Source organism: Acomys minous, assembly GCF_964271855.1.
Source record: "Acomys minous genome assembly, chromosome: 3".
NCBI lineage: Eukaryota > Metazoa > Chordata > Mammalia > Rodentia > Muridae > Acomys > Acomys minous.
Window position 1 is genome coordinate 76,898,540 of NC_140485.1, and position 19,796 is coordinate 76,918,335.

At 42.2% G+C, this 19,796-nt stretch overlaps 1 protein-coding gene across 1 annotated transcript in view; it reads right to left on the reverse strand.

Annotated features, from left to right (window-relative positions):
* Positions 1–19,796, reverse strand: part of RPRD1B (regulation of nuclear pre-mRNA domain containing 1B) — a 45,593-nt gene that overhangs the window by 19,667 nt on the left and 6,130 nt on the right. The window contains exons 2-5 of the mRNA XM_084776778.1: positions 18,053–18,182; positions 9,771–9,904; positions 4,935–5,047; positions 3,242–3,368 (exon numbers count right to left, since the gene is read on the reverse strand). Coding sequence (XP_084632904.1) covers positions 3,242–3,368; positions 4,935–5,047; positions 9,771–9,904; positions 18,053–18,182 — 504 coding nt within the window. The remainder of the gene's footprint in view (positions 1–3,241; positions 3,369–4,934; positions 5,048–9,770; positions 9,905–18,052; positions 18,183–19,796) is intronic.

Sequence of the window (19,796 nt, forward strand, 5' to 3'; positions counted from 1 at the left end):
GAATTCAGACCCAGAATAAACTGCTGCAATTGTGTGGTAGGGGCAGTTTAAACATGTGCATCTTGCTTTAAAGTCTTTTGCGGGCTAGAGAGATGGCTCAGTGGTTAAGAGTGCTTATTGCTGTTGTAGAGAACAGGGGTTCGGTTCCCAGCACCCACATCAGGTAGCAACTCCAGAGGGTCCAACGCAGGTACACCCATACACATAAATAAAAATTTATTTATTTATTTATTAAAAATAAATAAAACAAGGCCTTTTGGATGAAAATAGCAGGTGATGCTTTGAAACAAAGAATACCAGAGCTCCCAGCAGTTACACAGACAATTCAGTAACACAAATCTGAGAGCCCAGGGACTTTTCAAGGCCCTGGGATTTAGGAATTTCTAGCATAGAACAGCCATCTGGTCCTCACTTGCCTCTATGAACACCAGGAAATCAGCTGCTGAGGGCTCCCCAACTGGGACTCAGGCCAAAGAGCAGGCTTTCGCAGCAGGGCTAGAGAAGAACACATACTTGGGAAGGAGTACGGATGGGGCCTGTGACAGAGGGCAGGGGACCAGTGCAGCCCTCTAGACTGCAGGTGCTGCCTGTGGGTAAGCTTGAGTGTGGCTGCTTTCAGTTTGCTCAGCCCTTGACTATTCATCTCTTTATAATAGTAATTAAGATGCCAGTGTATCTGTGGCAAAATGATGGCAAGGAAACAGTAATTTTTAAGGTAAGATTTTTTAAAAAGTCAATTCTCACCCTCAAGAACCTGCATAAGGAAACCAGATCAATTTATATACTAATTGCAACCCAGAAACATAGCTTTGTATCACTCAAGAATTACACAAAACCACACTGGGCTCGGAATCAGATCAGTGTCTTGCTCAGCCATCATCAGCAAAGCTTCCTCCTATAGAAGAACTTACAGAGATCCACAATTGGACAACGAGCTGAGAGCGAGAGACTTTAGAACACCAGGTCTAAATGGGATGTCTTCGTCAAATCCCTCCCCTCAGGGCTCAGGGAACTCTGAGATTATAAGAGCCAGTGAGGATGGAAGACACCAAGGAAACAGTGTCTTCTAAACACAACAGGACTGATGCACATACAAACTAACAGAGACTATGGCATCATGCACGGGATCTGTACAGGTCTAATCCAGATGAGGTCCCGGTGCTAAGAGGGGAAGTGAACAAGAGCCCCATGCCTGACTACCTCCAAGTGTCAAATGCTTGCAAAGAAAAAACTAGTTTCTCCAATGGACATACAAACACAAAAAACAAAAAGCCCCCTGCAGTCCAAGGCAGAAGCAGATCTCACCTGGGGTCAACAGTGGCTGTGCTCTGACCTGCCCTACCATGCTTTGGTGAGCTTCCTCAGGCCAGTCTTCCACCTGGGCTCAAGAACTCTGCATTCCTGGCTGACTCACTCAAACATACAGTTTCTGACAGTCCCTCCAAAGCTTTCCTTGTCTCTCTCATTGTTCTTTTTAAAGAACCACCAGCACAGGAGGGATCCAAAGCTACTAACTTGCTTCCCTGCTCCCCTTAACAGCAAATTCAAGAGGCATGTACACTCCCTATATCCAGCTCCTCTCTCCTATGTCAAGAAGTTGGTGAACTTTTGGCCCCAATGAGTCTTCCAAATACTCAGTGCACAATCTTCCAATCACCTAAAAATACCTGAGCTCTTCCCATGGTTCTCAGACAGCAGGGGACAAAAGACAAGAGAGACCCTCTGCCTTCAAGCCTGTATTCTCAGTAGGAAGGAAGTCATACATAGCACTGGGTTAGTCACCAGCTGAAGATCAGAGCTACACAGCAGACAGTGGGGCTTTGGGAGTGAGGGGTCAGCATTTTCAATAAGGGGTGAGACAGGCTTCACAGAGGTGGTAGAATACAGATCCAACTGAAGGGAGGTTCAGAGTTTCCCACATCAGAAAGCTTTCCCTGATCACCTGTATCTCCTTCCGTGATTCACTGCCAACCAACTCTGCCTCCTCCTTAACATCTAACCCCTGAAAGGCTATGGGCATGGCACCAGGAACACCTGTTATACACTGAGCCTCAAATATGCCAACTGAAGGAAGTTATTGCCTCAGTAACTTTGACTTCCTCCAGGTGAACATGGAAGCCAGAGAAGCAGCTAGCTCATGGGGGTGGAGGGGAAATGACCTGTGGAGAAAATGGGATGAAAGGACTGGGCTTTTGCAATGAGAACACCGTATGATTTTAGCCAAGATAGCTAACTCTTCCTACACACTAGAATACAATTCTTCAAAAACCCATGAGGCACAAGTGCAGGCACAGAACATGCTGTTTAATAGGTGAGTTTACACCTCACTCCCTTCATCAATTCCTCTGTTTAATGGGGAGTGACTGGAATGAGCTACACAACACACCTAAAACTCTTGGCACTGACTCACCTTCAGGCCTGTCAGTGTGCAGTGCACTAAACAACACAGACATATACCATACCTTTTGCTTTTCTCTTAGCAAAGGGCCCTGAGGTCATAGCCTATCCCTTCCTGCCCTCAGCTGCTCCCCACATACAAAATGTGCACTGTGTTGCCAAATGATCTTATTCGGAGCACAGCAGGCTATGGCACCCTACCACTTCTGCTGTAACTATTCAAATCATTACTCAAATTCTGTTCCAAAAAGCCTCTTTTCGTTGTGGTTTATTTTTTATCTATTTATTTAAAGTTTTTGCTCGTTTTTATTCGTATGAGTGTTTGCCTGCATGTACGTAATACACCAGCTATGTGTCTGGTGCCAAAAGAGGTCAGAAGACAGTATGAGATCCCTGGAACTGATGTTCAGACAGTTGAGCCACCATGTGGGTGCTGGGAACTAAACCCAGGTCCTATGAGAAGACAGTAAGAGCTCTTACCCACTGAGTCATCTCTCTGGCCCCAAAATTTATTTATGTTATTTTTACTTACATGTATGATTGTATGTAAGTATGCCATATGAGTGAGTGTACATGGAAGCCAAAAGTACATCAGATGCCCTGAACTGTAGTTAAAGGTATTGCTAGCTGCCAGATGTAGGTGTGTGAAATGGAGCCAGGTCCCCTGCAGGAGCAGGAACCACTATTAGTAGGAACTACCTGGCCAGCAAGAACTTTTTGTTTAGCATGAGAATGGTTTCACAGGCGAATACCCAACATGGCACAGAAAGTCTGTACCCACAGGTATCAGCATGACTCCAGATAATCCCTTCTTTCCTACTGGTCAGCTAAACCGCCCTCTCACCTGTAATTTTTTCCAGCAGTGACACATCTTGCACTTCCTGGGGCAGGGAAGCAATCTTCTGTCGAACAGTAGCATCCCCTGATGCCGCATTCTCCAAATCCTGCAAAGCTTTGATTAGCTCCTCAGTCTATAAAAGACAAAGACAAATAGTATTATCCATTAAGACATAAAGGGGCTAGAGAAAATTAGCCAGAGGCAAATTATAAAAACCGTCATTCTTAGCATTAAAAACAAGCCAAAGGTCATACAAACAACTTTTGTTAGCAAGGGGACTTTGTGGATGGAAATTATATGAATTCCAAATGACAAAAAATTAATTGTTCTAAGTCCATGAACACATAAATAAATCTATACAGAACTCTACTTTAAAAAAATTAAAGAGCACATTTTTTGGCAACTTAAGAATATGTATTCTAGTTCAAGCTGCTTAATTTCAAATGAAGCATTATTTACAGTATAAAAAGTCTATAATACAGAAATACCAGATGTTGAACAGCTGTGTGTTGGCTGATTAAATTCTTTCTGGAGTTTGCTTTACAAAGTAAAGATTACTGACAATATTAAAATGTCAAAATGAATTAGCTCATTGAGAGTTAAAAACAAGAAAAGCATCTTCTGCATCTACCATAGGGGTTTTGCCAAACCACAGGAAAGCTCCCAATGCTGATGGTGACAGAGTATAGTAACCTAAGGACAGCGTCTCTGAAGGCAATAATCTGACTAGATTGCCCTGGAAGTTGATCGCCCCAACTCTTCCCTTTTAAAGGTTTTAGATGTAAAGATATGAGCTAACTAACATTGCTATAATTTAATCCTAACACATGCTTACCCTATTTACCTTTGTCCTGACCACATGTCCATGTAGAATACAGTTAAGATTACCACGAAACAGTCTCACCCAGCAAACAGGGCAGGACAGCCAAGTGTGATAGCAAGACTTGCCATCTAGTAATGGGGAAGCTGAGGCAGGAATACTGTTTGTTTTGAAATAGGGACTCACTATATAGCCAAGCTGATCTTGAACTTATAATCCTCCTGCCTCAGACTCCCTAGTGCTAATATTACAGGTGTGATCTGGCAATAGAAGGAAGATCTCAAATTTAAAGTCAGCTGGCATTACACAGTGAGACTCATCTCAAAACATTAAAAATGAAACAAACAGCAACAACAAAAGACACGGATTCTGAAATGACAGATCTTAATTCAAATTAAGCAACTTGGCAAGTTACTTAAATGTTGCTTAATCTGTTGTGGTGTGTGTATGTCTCATTTTCTTTGACAATGAACAGATGAACCAAACCAAACTTGTTTCATAAGACTCGTGTAAGGCAAACGCGTCCTTAAAGACTTAACTCCCTGCTAAAGTGCTTAGAACAGAGGCTAGAGTGCAAGCAGAGTGCAGCAGCACAGCCAAGTGCTGCAGAACATCCGTATTAGGTCACATAAGGCTTCTTTAGAGATATTTTTAACTTTTAGGGGACAAAAAACAAGTCCAAATACTTTATAAAAGATAAACTCATTGTAAAGTTGGGGTGTGAAAGGCAGGGTGAAGTCAGATGTCTAGAAAGCTCTGGGCCTGCTACTCCATCTGCTGCCCTTTGACAGGCCACACTACTGGCAACAAGCGCCATCTTGTGGCCATGATCTTCAGTTAGAGGTCACCTGGAGTCACTCTGAGCCCAGGGTCACGTACCAAGAGGGGGCCTGCGGAAGGGTCTTGGGGAGAGTAGCTTCCAGGGTAGTCATCATCTTCCTCCTCTTGTATCTGCTGAAAAGTTCGTTTTAGAGACTTCTTCTCTTCTGTTGCTATGGGGAAAAGTGACAAATGTGAGCTGCACGTCCTACATAAACATCCAGTGCTAAGAATGATGTGGGGGGGGGACACACAACACGTTCACTTTCAGAGATGGCTTCATGCTAACTCTGTTGACAATTATTTTAAACTGCTGCTGCTCCTTATGTTACTGAAGAGACAAAGACGTCCCCGGTCTATCATCTCAGATCGACTCTTTGAGTCCAAGAGAATGAATGCTACTGGAAGTGGTATGTTCCATGTTATCACAGTTAGAACCTTCTGTCCTTCAAAAGAAGTAAACAGTAAAAAGGCAAGAAGCCTGAGGCAATGCAATGAAGTAAACCAACATGCATGGGGGCGACAGAACACACCGCATATGAAGGAGGCAGCTTTATGCTTTCCAAAGATCACTTTAGAAAATAAATAACAAGGACAATTCATCAACAAAACTGTCAAAGGTTTCACGTACCCTTTAAACTCTTTCTTTAAAATTAGAATAAACCTAATTTTATTACAAAATAAGATTTTAAAAAAACTATTACTGAGAAGTGTGATTGATGCTACTGGAAGAAATTATTTAAGTTTCCATTCTAGAATTAACTACTTTTGAGGCTGGCAAGTTGCATTCTTTATTATTGTCCCCTGTGCTTTTACATAATTATGATAGATGTGTTAATTCTAAAATCATTTCTATTACATCACATTGGGCAACACAAAACAAACACAACAACTGGGGGAAATAAATCTAAATGACAAATCTGCATTTAACAGAAATATTGGACATCGAGTATGTGCAGGGCATTATGATGGTTTCTTTACCTTCATCTTTCCAACAGCTCTCACACAGAGAGCATTCCAGTGCAAGTGGAAAAGGCGCAGGGAGGTTAAACAATTCCTTGGCACAACACCCAAGCCTGTACTCTTTCCACTACATGAAAGCAACTAAGCACAAGTACCCTTATCTGTTAAAAAACTGGGCATCAGGCACTGCCTTGGAACTTGGTGCACGTACAGAGTAACTCTCCACGAAGGTATGCACACATTCACTTAAGTCTCTTCTGGAACCAAGCATGTAGCTCCTATTTTCTATCTTATAAACTAACAAGGTAAGTTTAGAGAGGAAGGCCAGTCAATAGCATGGATTGTATTTTTTTTCTTATGGTTTTATTTGTTGGATGGAAAGAAGAAAACAGCCACATTTATGGCAGAAGCTGTCCTTGTTTTGCACATTGCTACTATAGAACACAGCTCTCACAGTTTAGGGAAATGACCTCAGTTTCCAGCAGCACACTTCAAAGTCTCACTGCCAGGCGTATTAACTCTGAGTCCAGGATGAAGTGATTTCTGTAATATTTCAGTCCCCAAATCAAAAATCAATATCCAATCACTTCCTTTCTTCAGTGTCTGTCAATGACGGTCACTGTATTGGCTCTCAGCCCACGGGGACATGAGGGTGTTGAGCTGTGCCATCCCATTTCTCAGTGATAGATGTCTATGACATTCCATAAAGATAAGTAGTAGAGAACTGGCCACAAGGATGAAAGCACAACAAAGAAGCTGTTACTTTGGTGGAACTGATCTGAATGGCGCTGAGAGGAGCTAAGAAGCAAGTACTCAGAAACTCAGAAAGGCTGATGCTGCGCAGGAGCCTGGTGATGCCAATTTAGTAGCAAAAGTGAAGAAAGAGGATGATGGTGGAAGAAGTGGCCCCACAAAAACACTTCACTACAGAAACTTCAGAGTGTATCTAGTGACAAATACTTACAATCTCAGCTGGATAGAAGTTTGAGACAGGAACTGAGAGTTCAAGGCTAGCCAGGGCTACACAGCAAGACCCCTGTCTCAAAATAAATAAATAAATAAATAAATAAATAAATAAATAAATAAGAGTAAAAAGAGGATATTAGATTCCTAACAGAGCACTTGGCTGACACACACAAAGCCCTTTGGGTAATCCCCAGAAAAAGAAACTCTCCCAGTGTTTTAAAACACAGAAGGCAGTTGGGCATGGTGGTGGCACACGCCTGTAATCCCAGCACTCAGGAGGCAGAGGCAGGTGGATCACTGTGAGTTCCAGGCCAGCCTGGTCTACAAAGGGAGTACAGGATAGCCAAGGCAACAGAGAGACCCTGTCTCCAAAAAACAAAAAACAAAGGGAAAACACACACACACACACACACTCACACACACACACACACACACACACACACACACACACAAAAACCACAGAAAGCAAGACAGCTCAAACTACTCTGAAACATTTTGTTACAATGAAAGTTACTTTAGTTCAATGTTTCCATTTTCTGTTTTTCTCTAGTGCTAAGAATGGGATTTAGGATCTTGCCCTCCTAGGAAGACCCTTCCTTGTTTGGTTTCATCCAAGGAAATAGTTTGCTACACAGCTCAAGTTTGCCTTGCAATCCCAATCTAGACCAGGATGGTCTCAAACTAACAATCTTCCTGCAGGAATGTGCCACTGAGCTTAGCAAAAGCAACTGCTAGTTTTACTCTTTTTCTTTTCACTATATGTTTATAGTCAGTGTTTTAACTGACAAAAAAGGGCACAGAATTATGATTTTCTACATGGATTATTAAATTCTTTTTGCATAGTTTCAATTTACATGGTCATTTTTACAGTCTTGAAAAGCAAAAATTGATGTATTGTTAAGTGGAAAACCCACTAACATATGGTTTACATATGAAATACTCTGTGCAAAGTAGCTGCTTAACGTGTGGCATGAGGCATGACTCACACACACTTAGCCACTACAGCATAAAAGTACTATGCAAAAGCAGTGGCCACCAGAATACGAGCATAAAATCAAAATAAAATTTACACTGCTGTGGGACTGAAGAGGTGGCTGGGTGGCTAAGAGCACTGGCTGTTCTTGCAGAGGACCCAGATTCTGTTCCCATCACCCACGTGCCAGCTCACAACTGTCTGTAACTCCAGTTCATATATACATAATTTTTAAAATTAATAAATAACATAAACAAATAAAAATCTTTTTAAAAGTTAAAAAAAACAACCTTATATAAAAGTTGCCTGAAGATAGTGAATTACCCATAAATCAATACAACAATATGAAAGAACTATTCAAGTTTGGAAATGAACCTCTTGGGAACTCATAGGTTATTTGAAAGAACTGTAGTAAATGACTGGTCATCTAGGTCCTAAGAAGACAAGAATGAGCTGTGAAGACCAACACACCCAGGGAGCCTGTTGAGTGTCTGTCTTTAAAGGATGAAAGGGAAGGAAAACAATCTTTAGACAAATGGCACCAACACATGTCACTACTAGCCCGCAACCAAAAGTCAGACCCCAAAGGAGCCATTCCCAACACTGCTACATCTGTGACTGCTCCCTGGGGTGCACAATTGTCTCTCACTCCTCTGTGCTCTTTTTCAAAGCACCTAGTATAGCCTAACAAGACTGTAGCAATGCCTGAACAGACATTCAAGCTCTTCAAGGCAAGAGCTCTCCTGCTTGCCCCAGGCACTATCTACTGAATGAACTGTAAGGCGAAGCATAGGCAAAAAATGCAGGATATTTTCCCAAAACTGTAGGGTGAAACTTCCCAAGGCCACAATGTGGTGGCAACAGAGCCCAAAGCAGGAAACAGCTTGCTTCTCAGAAGCATTTTTTAATAGCTTTAAGTAAATCAACAATGGCCTGAAGCCTCAAAACACTTTCTTAGAAAGCCTCTTTCAGTTTACTATAAAGTCTATGTAATTTTAGACCTAAAGAGACTGAAGAGTAAAAATGAAGGGTTGAAGGCACATTACTGCCATCCATGCTAGTCCAATGGCAGAGGTGTGTGCACAGTGCCAGAGAACAAGAAGAGGATTCCCACAGAACGGAAGACCTGGGGGCCAGAGTGTCTTTATTGGAGAAGTGAAGGGGGTGAAGGACATGCTGTGGAGAAGTGCTGCAGGCACAGAGAAAAGGGGCTAGCAAAGCATCCAGAAGGGGCACGCAGAAACTCAGCCTGGCCAAAGAAGCAGGTGCATCGTGAGAGGAAGATGAATCTTCAAGTGGGCTAGTTCAAATCAGATGGCTGGATGCCGGACTTGCTTCTTAGCAGTAAGTATAAATGGAGTCAGAACAGGCTGATAGCTTGGAAGCATGTCATGCCCGCCAGGAGTAACCCACAGCTAACCAGGGACTGAACAACCAACCACACATTTGAACTTATACTTTAGAGAAAGAATAACATGAGCTCTTAAGAAGAACTTTAAAATTCACATACATATTTCCCAAGGATACCCTGAGCTCATGAAAGATCAAAATTAATATAGATAATAATCTGACTATCGTAAAAGTATACAAAACCAGCTTTATTAGCAATAAAGCCAAGTTCTAAAAGGGCAGAGGACTTATCCAAGGTCCTGCCATGGTCAGTGTCAGGGCCAGGATGAGGTACTCTTTAATCCACCACAATTCTAAAGGACTTGGTTGTTCCTTTCCCTGCCCAAGGACAGTTCCTGAAGGAGCAAGGACCATGAAGAACACACGGAAAGTGAGGGAGTGAGAGCATGGCAGCACAAGCACAAGAACCAGGCCCGGCTGCTTCGAGCACTGCAGAAATCTCACCATCGCTCGGGAGCATCTCCCTCTGGAGTCCTAACGTGGCTGGTGGATCACAGCAGCCACAGCAGCCCCCACTGCAGCTGTTCTTGTGGGACTGGGAGGAGCAAAGACCAAGAGCTGTAAACATGTGGTGATGTTTCTACCTTTGGGGGGAGGGCTCTTGGAGTCCTCCATAGACAGCTTCAGCTGCTGTATGAACTCGCCGCCATACACACTTCGTTCTTGCCAGATGTTCAGCAATCTCTCTAAAGGCTTTTTACAGCCTTCATCTGCCTCTCTGCCCAGAAAAGATGAAAAGATATATATATATAAGCTTAAGGTTTTTGTTTTTAATTAGGACAGACCCACTTTTAAAAAAATACAACTGTCAAAATAGTTTACACGCTTAAACCCAGAGTGCGGTACACCCTGCACTACTTGGTTGCTCAGCCTTGACATGGTGAGCAGGGAGGAGGCATCCCATCACCCAAGCAATCATTTTCCTCTTTGAAAGGTGGAATGGGGAAAGCCTAATGACGTGTTGTAACAGACAGAAAATAAAACAAAACAAACAAAATCAACAGTCTCGATTGTGACAGCTTGTCTTTTCAGAAGTCATCAATTTATAAAAGAGAGTCCTAGACATATATTGGAAATTAAAATGAGTCAAACCTTTAAGATTTTAAAAGCACAAATGTTTAAATTCACTACATGAACACACCGACACCTCTACATGTATAAATATAAGTATGTACATATATGTGCCATAACAACTTCATATTGACTTTTAACACTGGGCTTAGTCTGAGTTCTGTGTTCACAATCAGGTATCTGATGGATAATCTTGGAATGCACTGGGAATAACGCACTCTTTTGTAATTTTTATCTGAAAGAAAAGTTAGGTACTTTTTTCCTGGTATGTTGCTCTTGAACTAGGAGATAGCTAATCCAGTGTGAACCTTTTCCCTACTGTAACATATGAGATGGCAGCAGACACCCAGGACAAGACACGCCACCTGTGTGCTCCCATGCACTGTCTGTTTAATGAGACTGCATAAAAGCCAACATCTTAACACTGAACATCTTAACAAGTGACACCTTGACGCTCACAAGATGGCTCAGCAAGTAAATAGGCTTGCCTCCAATCTTGACAACCTGATTTCCATACCTAGTAAAAGAAGAAAACCAATTCCTGCAAGTTTTCCTCTGACCCTGTAAGCAGGCACTGCCTCTCCCCAAATAAATAAGTCAAGTAAAATGCATTTGTTTAAAAAAGGGCACTCTTGAGTTGAGCTGTAGTGCAGTTGGTGAAGTGCCTGCCTGGCTCTGGGATCAACCCCCAACACTGCATAAGCACTGGGAGGTGACAGCAAGAGGATCAGTTCGAAGTCAGCCCTCCTCAGCGACAGTAAGTTTGAGGCCAGACTCAGACAAATGAGACTATGCCAAAAAGGGGAGGGAAAAGACCCCCACATCCCAGGGTTGAAGTGAAATTTCTTTACTAAGACCATCAAGAATACCAAGTTCAAGCAGGAAGGGAACCCTGTCCCCCCTCAGCGCTGGCAGCACTGCTGTGAGCTTACACTAAGCTCAGCCTGGCCCAGCCACGTGTCCTACATATACATTACTAGCAGCAAGCCCACTAACCCGAGATCAAAGGACCAAGTCAGGAAATTTATGTTGATTTTTTAATATTTTTTTTTCAACTCAGGGATAAGCACTATGAAAACAGGGAAACACTTGTGCTAAGTCTTACAGAGCTCAGCGATAAGCAAGCACTCTGGTGTTTACGCTAAGACACTCTTACTCTACTTTCAAAACACATGCAGAAATGAGTTACTCTCCCATCTTCCTCAGCCAACAACCTGTCCAGAGCAGCAGCCAGTTCTGCCCAGGTTCCTCTGACAGCCTCGTTTCTTACTCTCTCCCAGCCTCCAGCCCTGGCCTCCTCCAGCCTACTCTCCACTTTGAGTAAGGTAACTCTAGCTGTTGTTGAAAGGCACCTTGTTTCTTTCCATTCTTCTCAGATCAGATGAAGTCTTACAAAGCCCTCCAGCCTTTTCTGACCTCAGCTGCCCACCCTGGTCATCAGGCCTCCACCCTGAAGTCAGCTTTGCCTCAGGTAGGCCTCTCCCCCCAGTCCCCACAGTGACTTACACTTCTTGCTCCACCTTCTCTTTGTCCTACAGAACCTCTCTCTCATTTGCTGCACAGAATGCTTATGTACTCTTTCCATCTAAGGGGCTCGTTTCTCCCCTCCCCCCAAAACCATACTGGCTAAATCAATCTGTTTTTTAATTTATTTTTTAAAATGTTATGTAAATATACTTGACTTCCAAGTTTTCTGCATCAAAGTCATTCAAGTCACAAATTAACTAAACTAACTGGTTTTCAAATAAGGCACTCCAGTGAAGTAGAAGCCACTTTAGCACCTAGAATCAGATGTGGGTAGAGCAAGAAAGCAGTTTGACAAAAGAAGGGGCACTATCTTCTCAGGTTACACAGATTTCATTCTACACTGAGAATGCTTGAGGCTGGGAATATAGATCACCTGGCAGTTGCTTGCCTAGACAAAGCCCTGAGTTCAATCCTCAGCACTACACAAACTAGGCATGGTGGTGCATTCCTATAAGCCCAGAACTCAAGGATTGAAGGCAGGAGGATAAGTTCAAAGTCATCCCTGGCCACACAAAATCTGAGGCTAGCCTGGGCTACATGAAAACTTACTCCGCACCAAATGTATGTATGAGAAACAGCTAATAAAAAAAGTATTTTAAAAATATTTGCTATCAGGCTGGAAATGGTGGTGATACAGGCCTTTAATCCCAGCACCTGGAAGGCAGAGGCAGGCAGATCTCTGCGAGTTCAATGCCAGCCTGGTCTACAAAGAGTCCAGGACAGCCAGGGCTGTAACAGAGAAACCCTGTCTCAAGGGGAAAAAAAATAAAAGCAAAAAAAAAATGTGTTATCGAGGTATGGAAAATAAAATCACCCACACAATAAGTATATATATTGAATGTTGAATTTAAAAATTTATATATATACATATATATATTCTAATTATAAATTCAACCACACTTTACATCTCTAATACAGATGTTCAAAACTGACCAAGTCACAGTGAGTAAAACACATACACAGCATTGCTTCTTCAAGTGTCAGCTGGACACCTAAGCCTTTGCTTTGAGTGTGTATGTTATATTTGTTTTTAATTTGTGCATTACTCTTATCCTATACATAACAAAACTATGACAGACCCAGTAGAAGTTGAATCCTTTCTTCTATGATGTCCAGCTCTTCCTACAGTACCTCATGCAAAGCTGGAACAGAAAATCCCTTCATAATTGCTCAGAGAATTGATGGGGCTGGAGAGGTGGATCAGCAGGAAGTGCACTTAGTCATAATGAACTGTAACTCTAGCTCCAGGAAGAATCAGGTGCTGCTGCCTTCCATAAGCACCTGAATTCATGCGCACATATGCCCTCCACACACAAACACACAAACACAAACTAAAAATAAACCTTAAGAAAAAATATATAAATGCTATGTCCTAGAAAAATCTTCTGTCAACTAATCATTTGTGTATAAAGTGGCCTCACAAAAAGTATCCCAACTGAAGACTCTGTCCCTAGCCGTGGGGGTGCTGCAGATAAAGGAGGCCCTGGAAGGTGCTACCATCATCTATGGGCTCACAGCTGAATGGGCCATTAGGAGATGTGCTTCAGAGAGGCCACTTCTAGGCTCCTCTCCTTTCTTGTCCACCAACCCTCCTGTGCTGTGATGCTCTACCTCCCTACAGTCCAAAAGAAATGGAGCTGGCAGCATGAACTGACGCTTTTGGAACCATGAGCCCAGATAGACCTTAATGCCTGTGTGTATCTCCAGCAATCTTCCACAGCGACAGACAGCTAAGACAACTTTCCAGGAGCAATGGCTGAAGTGCCTTCCAAAAACCTCAGAGAACACTCTGGGTGCTGAGTCTCTCCCCATTAGAATGAACTCCACACCTGCTGGCATGACCGCCCAGCGCCTTTCCCCTTTGCTGATCCTCTGCATCCCTGGGGTAATAAATCACAGCAGCCATGAGTCCTCCGAGGAAGTTACCCACCTGGGAGAAGTAAGGAGACCCACAAGCAACAAGGAATTATCATGTATTTGGCAGTAACTGCTGATTTACTTCTCAAGAAATTAAATCTAGGATCAGAGAAGATGGCTCGGTAGGTAAAGGTGCATGCCACCAAGCCTGAAAACCTGAGTTTAATCCCTGGGACCCACATGGTGAAAGGAATGAACTGACTTCTGAAAATTGTCCTCTGACTTCTATGTGTTTGCTGTAGCACATGTACAAATATATGAGTATATATACACACAAATGTAATTTTTAATTTTTTAAAAAATTGAGGGCTGGAGAAATGGCTCAGCAGTTAACAGCACTTGCTGTTCTTTCAGAGGACCCAGATTCAACTCCCAGCATTTACATGGCAGCTCACAACAGCTTGTGACTCCAGTTCCAAGAGATATGGAGCCTGGCATGGTCTCTGTGAGCACTACGCACACATGTGGTACATGCAGATATAATGTCCATATACATAAAATAATTTCAAAAACTGTAATAAAAATGAAAGCATGTCTGTGAACTTTAAACTAGTTTACCCAAGTGTCTATCCTTAATTACCCCTTGGAACATCTAACCAACCATTTCAAACTTAACATGGTTGAAACAAAACAGAAATCATTGCTCCATCAAATCTCTCCATCTTCAGGTCAGTAAACAGTGCCATCAGCCATCCACTTACACCAACATTCTCTCTTCCCTCACTACCAGCTCCCACTTAAGTTCAGCACATCATGTAAATTTTACAGGGGAGAAGACTCCATCTACAGAATTCAATAAATGGAGACTGCCTTCTCACTGCAAATGTCCTGACTGATCTCACTTTAGCCAACACCATAGCAACCTTCCAAACTCAGGCTTCCTTGTCCTTCGCAACCCACTCTCCACACTAAGACAGGGTCTCTCAATTGTACCCAGAGCTTGCTGATTTACCTAGTCTGGCTTTTACCCACTCAGTCATCTCTTCAACCTTATAACAGCCTTTTTAAAAAAATAGAAACTTGCTGGGTGGTGGTGGCATACACCTATAATCCCAGCACTCAGAAGGCAGAGGCAGGTGGATCTCTGAGTTCAAGGCCAGCCTGGTTTCAGGACAGCCAGTGCTACAAAGAGAAACCCTGTCTTGAAAAAATAAAAACAAACAAAATAAACAAAGCTTTTCATCATATGTTAAATAGTTGTATAAAATGGGATAATCTGTTAATACAGTGAACTTTTTTTTTTTAAGTACAATTTTTGCCAAAAGTTCTTATTCATTATTTCACAAATGGTTAAACTTTTCATGAGCTGGTCAATGGTAGCACAATTAACAAATGGACTGAAAGGAGAAAAAACAAATCCTAGTTATAGGGTTAGGTTCTTTTGTTTTCTTGCCCCAATTTTACCTGTGCTTTGCAAATTTCCCCTTTCAAATTCATGGCCTCTTTTAAGTGTTGTTATACACATGTATGTATCAACACAAGCCTTTTAAAAGAAGGCTATTTTACAATGTCTGTGGGAATTTTTCCATTCCTGGCTTATAACTCTTGGCTGACATCCTATCAGAATAGACAATGTATATGGAAACTGGTCCCTTTCTACTTCCCTCTGACCCATCTGGAGCCATGTCTCACTTTGCTCACCATATCCAGCCACATTGGCTTTCATCTTGTTCCTTTTAAAATACCACGGTTATTTCTACCTTAGATTCTCCAATATCACCTCCTTACCCACAATGCCTAGGGAAGATCCCACCCTAAAACACTATTTTACTTAATTGTGTCAATATAATTTCAAAGCGTCTTGCTCACATCATCATCCTTGTCTGCCTTCTTCCTTGCTGTTCCCCAAGCTCTAAATCAGTTGTGGCATAGGAAAAAAAAAAACAACAAAAAAACATACATGTTGAATGATAAAATGCAACTACCTCCAAACTTTAAAGAAAACAAGGACTGGTGAGCATAGCATGATAACATGTTCATAGTCTGGTCAATTAAACTGCTATTCAAATCAAATCTACTCTACGAACATTGTGCTTTCTCTGACTTTAAAGATATATTTATTTATTTATTTATTTATTTATTTAGCTTGGGGACGGAAGTGGAGAAGCATCATAAAAATGCTCATCAATTTGAGGCTCACTGGGTCAGCTACCTTTTTGTTCACTATCTGCCAGCATTAAAGTAGCTACTGTACTTTCTGGTCTGATGAGAGGGTGAAGGAGAGAAGCCTAGAAACATGGTCTAAACTGGACTTTAAACAGACTGAACTATAGACAGGAGCTGGGAAAAGCCAGGTAGAACGTGCGCAGACATTTTCCCAATGCTTCCTGTTTATATTTCTTCGTTTTCTTTGTGACAAGGTCTCACTACATAGCCTTGATTGGCCCAAGTGCTGGAATTACAGGAGTGTGTTTCCATGCCTGGCTTCTGTATAGTTTTAAGATGTGGCCATATGCTAAGCAAGCCCTCTGAATCTTGGGTAACCACCTTTTAATCCTTTCTAGTTATTCTTTTCTAATTTAGAACAGTGAAGATTATTATCATTTTAAAATAAAAGTGTTAGTTTACTTTCCCTATAGGGGAGGGATAGTACCCATAAACCAGATCTTTTCCCCAATTAGGACTATTATCCTAACTGAATCAATAAATAGTTACTAAATCCCTGCTTAGCACCAGGACAGACTCCAGTGCTGCTATGTCGTAGAACACCCTGTGAAAAACTATGTGAAGCCATTCGCTGAACTAGAGGCTGGGCACTAGGCACTACAAGGCACACAGCCTGGGCACTAGGCACTACAAGGTACACAGCCTGGGTGCTAGGCACTACAAGGTACACAGCCTGGGCGCTAGGCACTACAAGGTACACAGCCTGGGTGCTAGGCACTACAGGGTACACAGCCTGGGCACTAGGCACTACAAGGCACACAGCCTGGGCGCTAGGCACTACAGGGTACACAGCCTGGGCACTAGGCACTACAAGGCACACAGCCTGGGCGCTAGGCACTACAAGGCACACAGCCTGGGCGCTAGGCACTACAAGGTACACAGCCTGGGCACTAGGCACTACAGGGTACACAGCCTGGGCGCTAAGCACTACAAGGCACACAGCCTGGGCGCTAGGCACTACAGGGTACACAGCCTGGGTGCTAGGAACAGAAAGAGTCCTTCCCCACCTGCATGCAGTGTAGTACATGAAAATGAGTGAGTGAAACAGAGACCAGGTCTCACAAAGCTTCTCACCCTGCTGGCATTCACGATAACAAAGTGAGAAGAGGTTTTCCTGCCTTTTAACTAGGTAGGAAACTTGGGCTCAAAACTTAACTTACACATCCAAGGCCACTCACATGGTGTTTAAAACAGAGCAGTATCTGAGGCATCAAAACAACAAATCCCTGTCTCCAGTTTCAGACTGCAACTTTCTTCAAGTTATCAACACATTCTGCTACTTCAGTGCCTGAGTCCATCAGAAGCCAGCACCACAGACCCAAGCAAAAATCTCCAGCTTTACAAAGCTTCGTGTGGTTTTTAACATTTTGAACTCCTAACTTTATTCTTTTAAACATTTCAAATTCTTCAAGAAATACTGACTTCAAATCCCATTTAAGACCTTTCACTCACACCTTAGACCCAAGACCATTTTTTAACTGACTAGTCTCATTTTCACTCTTCCTGGTTTCTTTTGCAAAGGTCTGTGTATTTTTGTGCATACTTACAAACATAACAGTCTAAACAAACAACACCAAAATTCTCCTGGTAACCTAACTCACACCTACACCAAGACATGAAAACAGCACGAGTGACATGAGGATTGTAACCACTGTGAGCTTTCTACCCAGCTGCTTGTGTGCTCCACAGTGCAACACTCTCTGGAATTCGAGTAGCGATTTACTACAATTCGGCTCAAGCATCTATTTTTCCACACTTATGACTATTTTAGCAGCGACAATAATGGCTACTATTTTTAGCAAACTAGAAATCAAGAAGGAAATAAAGAAGTCTCCGTAACCAAGGTCTGCTATTGAGGAGACATTATTAAAAGGCTTCCTCATATTACTAACTCTGGTTTTTGATCATAAGCTAATGAGACACCTCAGCCATGGAAAACATACTCAAGAAAGAAATCCAGTAGGTGAACTCATGGGAGAAAGATGTGTTTCTGCTACCAGAATGAATCTCTTTAGTGTTTCAAAATGTTTACATGTCTGAGATGATAGTTAAGTGCCCAGAAAAACCATAATTTGGCCTTCAGAACACTCTATAAAGTACAAAGTTGTCAGTATACAAAGGCTGTCACAAAATCAACAGAACAAAAAAGTGGAAAATGTATAAACCCCACACACAGAAAACATACCTGGCAACATGAGAAAAAGCATCCACAAGGACAGATTCAAATTCTCTCGTGAACTCAGGTCCTTTCCTTTTACTGTTTTGGATGACATCATTTGCTAAGTACAGAAAAGTAAGCTTTCTATTTGATTTGGCTGGAAAAAAAAAGAAAGGACAATTTAATTTACAGCAAAGACATTCTAATTAATGATTTTGAGACTATTCCTAAAGAACATTACAGATGAGCAGGTAAGGCATTTGTCACACAAACATGAGGTCAGGAATTTAGATGCCCAGAACCCAAGTAAAACTCAAGGTGGAGGTGGGTTCTCTGGGGTAAGCTGGCAGCTAACCCACCTAATTGGTGAACTCTGGATTTAAGTGAGAGATTGTACCCTGTTGTAGGATATTGGCAACCTAGAGACTGTGTACTGGAAAAACTTGTTTCTAGTTGTTATGTGGCTCACCCTAGCACATACTTTTCCCCCCTTGGTTTTTCAAGACAAGGTTTCTCTGTGTAGCCTTGGCTGTCCTGGACTCACTTTGTAAACCAGGCTGGCCTCAAACTTACAGCTATCCACCTGTCTCTGCCTCCCAAGTGTTGGGATTAAATGTGTGCACCATCATGCCCAGCATCCTAGCACATACTTTTAATGCAAGAACTTTCTGTGTATTTTAAACAGGTAGTTGTGGTGTGGCTCAGCCCTAGCACACATCTTTAATCCAAGAGCTTTCTGTAAACACGAATAAATAAAGTCAATCATAGGTCAAGAGGCAGAGCAAGCAACCAGTTGACAGGCAGGGAACATAGGAAAAGGCATAGAGAGTGACAGGAAGTCCAGAGGAAAGATAGAGACACACAGGAAGTAGGAAAGAGGGACTTTCAGTTGGACATTAGCTGAGTAGGCAGGGCTTTTTCCTTCTGGGACATTGGTGGAGCAGGAAGGTCAGCTGGGTGTTTTCTCTGCCTTTCTGAGCTAGTAAGTTTTCATACCAGCATCTAGCTCCTGAGTCTTCACTGGCAAAACCCAACGATTGGGATTTTTCCTTCATTATAACACTACCCCACTATATAAGGTGGATAGTGTCTAAACATTAACCTCTTACCTGCACACAGCAAGCAAGTGTGAGAACATACACACTGCCTACACACAAAAAGAATACTAAGGTGAGTTGTTTCCTCGCAGAGTCAAGTGAGTGTCTGAATAAAACAATAGAATAGCACAAACCCCTTGAAGTCTTTAACTCGCACATCTGGGAATACAATTTCCGGGGGGGGGGGGGTGGCTGGAGGGAATGAAAAACATCAGCTTCATTTCATTTTATCCAGGGTAATTAATTAATTAATTAGCAACAAAAATGAAGATAGTTCAATGAAAATTTATAAAGATAAGCTGTTGATGCTAAGCCAAGGTGTTTATTCACTGCACTGTGAGGATGTCTCCTTCTAATACAATCTTGGTGACCAAATGTTCTAGAGTGAACACTGAGTTTAGCTTCAACTTTGAAGGATAATCTTGCAACAGACTTTCTGAGATGTGACTAACCATGGTCAGCCAATGACACTGTCTCTACAGTCCAGATGATTCTCTAGATACACTAAGGAATGCTTATCTCAAACACAAACATGCAGAAGAGCTGCATTATTGCTGAAAATTTATACACATCTCAAATCTGAATATGCAAAATTATAACTCCCACAAAACCTATAATTCGTCTTTGTTACATATACAAAATGTACTATTTTCTATTACTCTGTATGGTCTCAT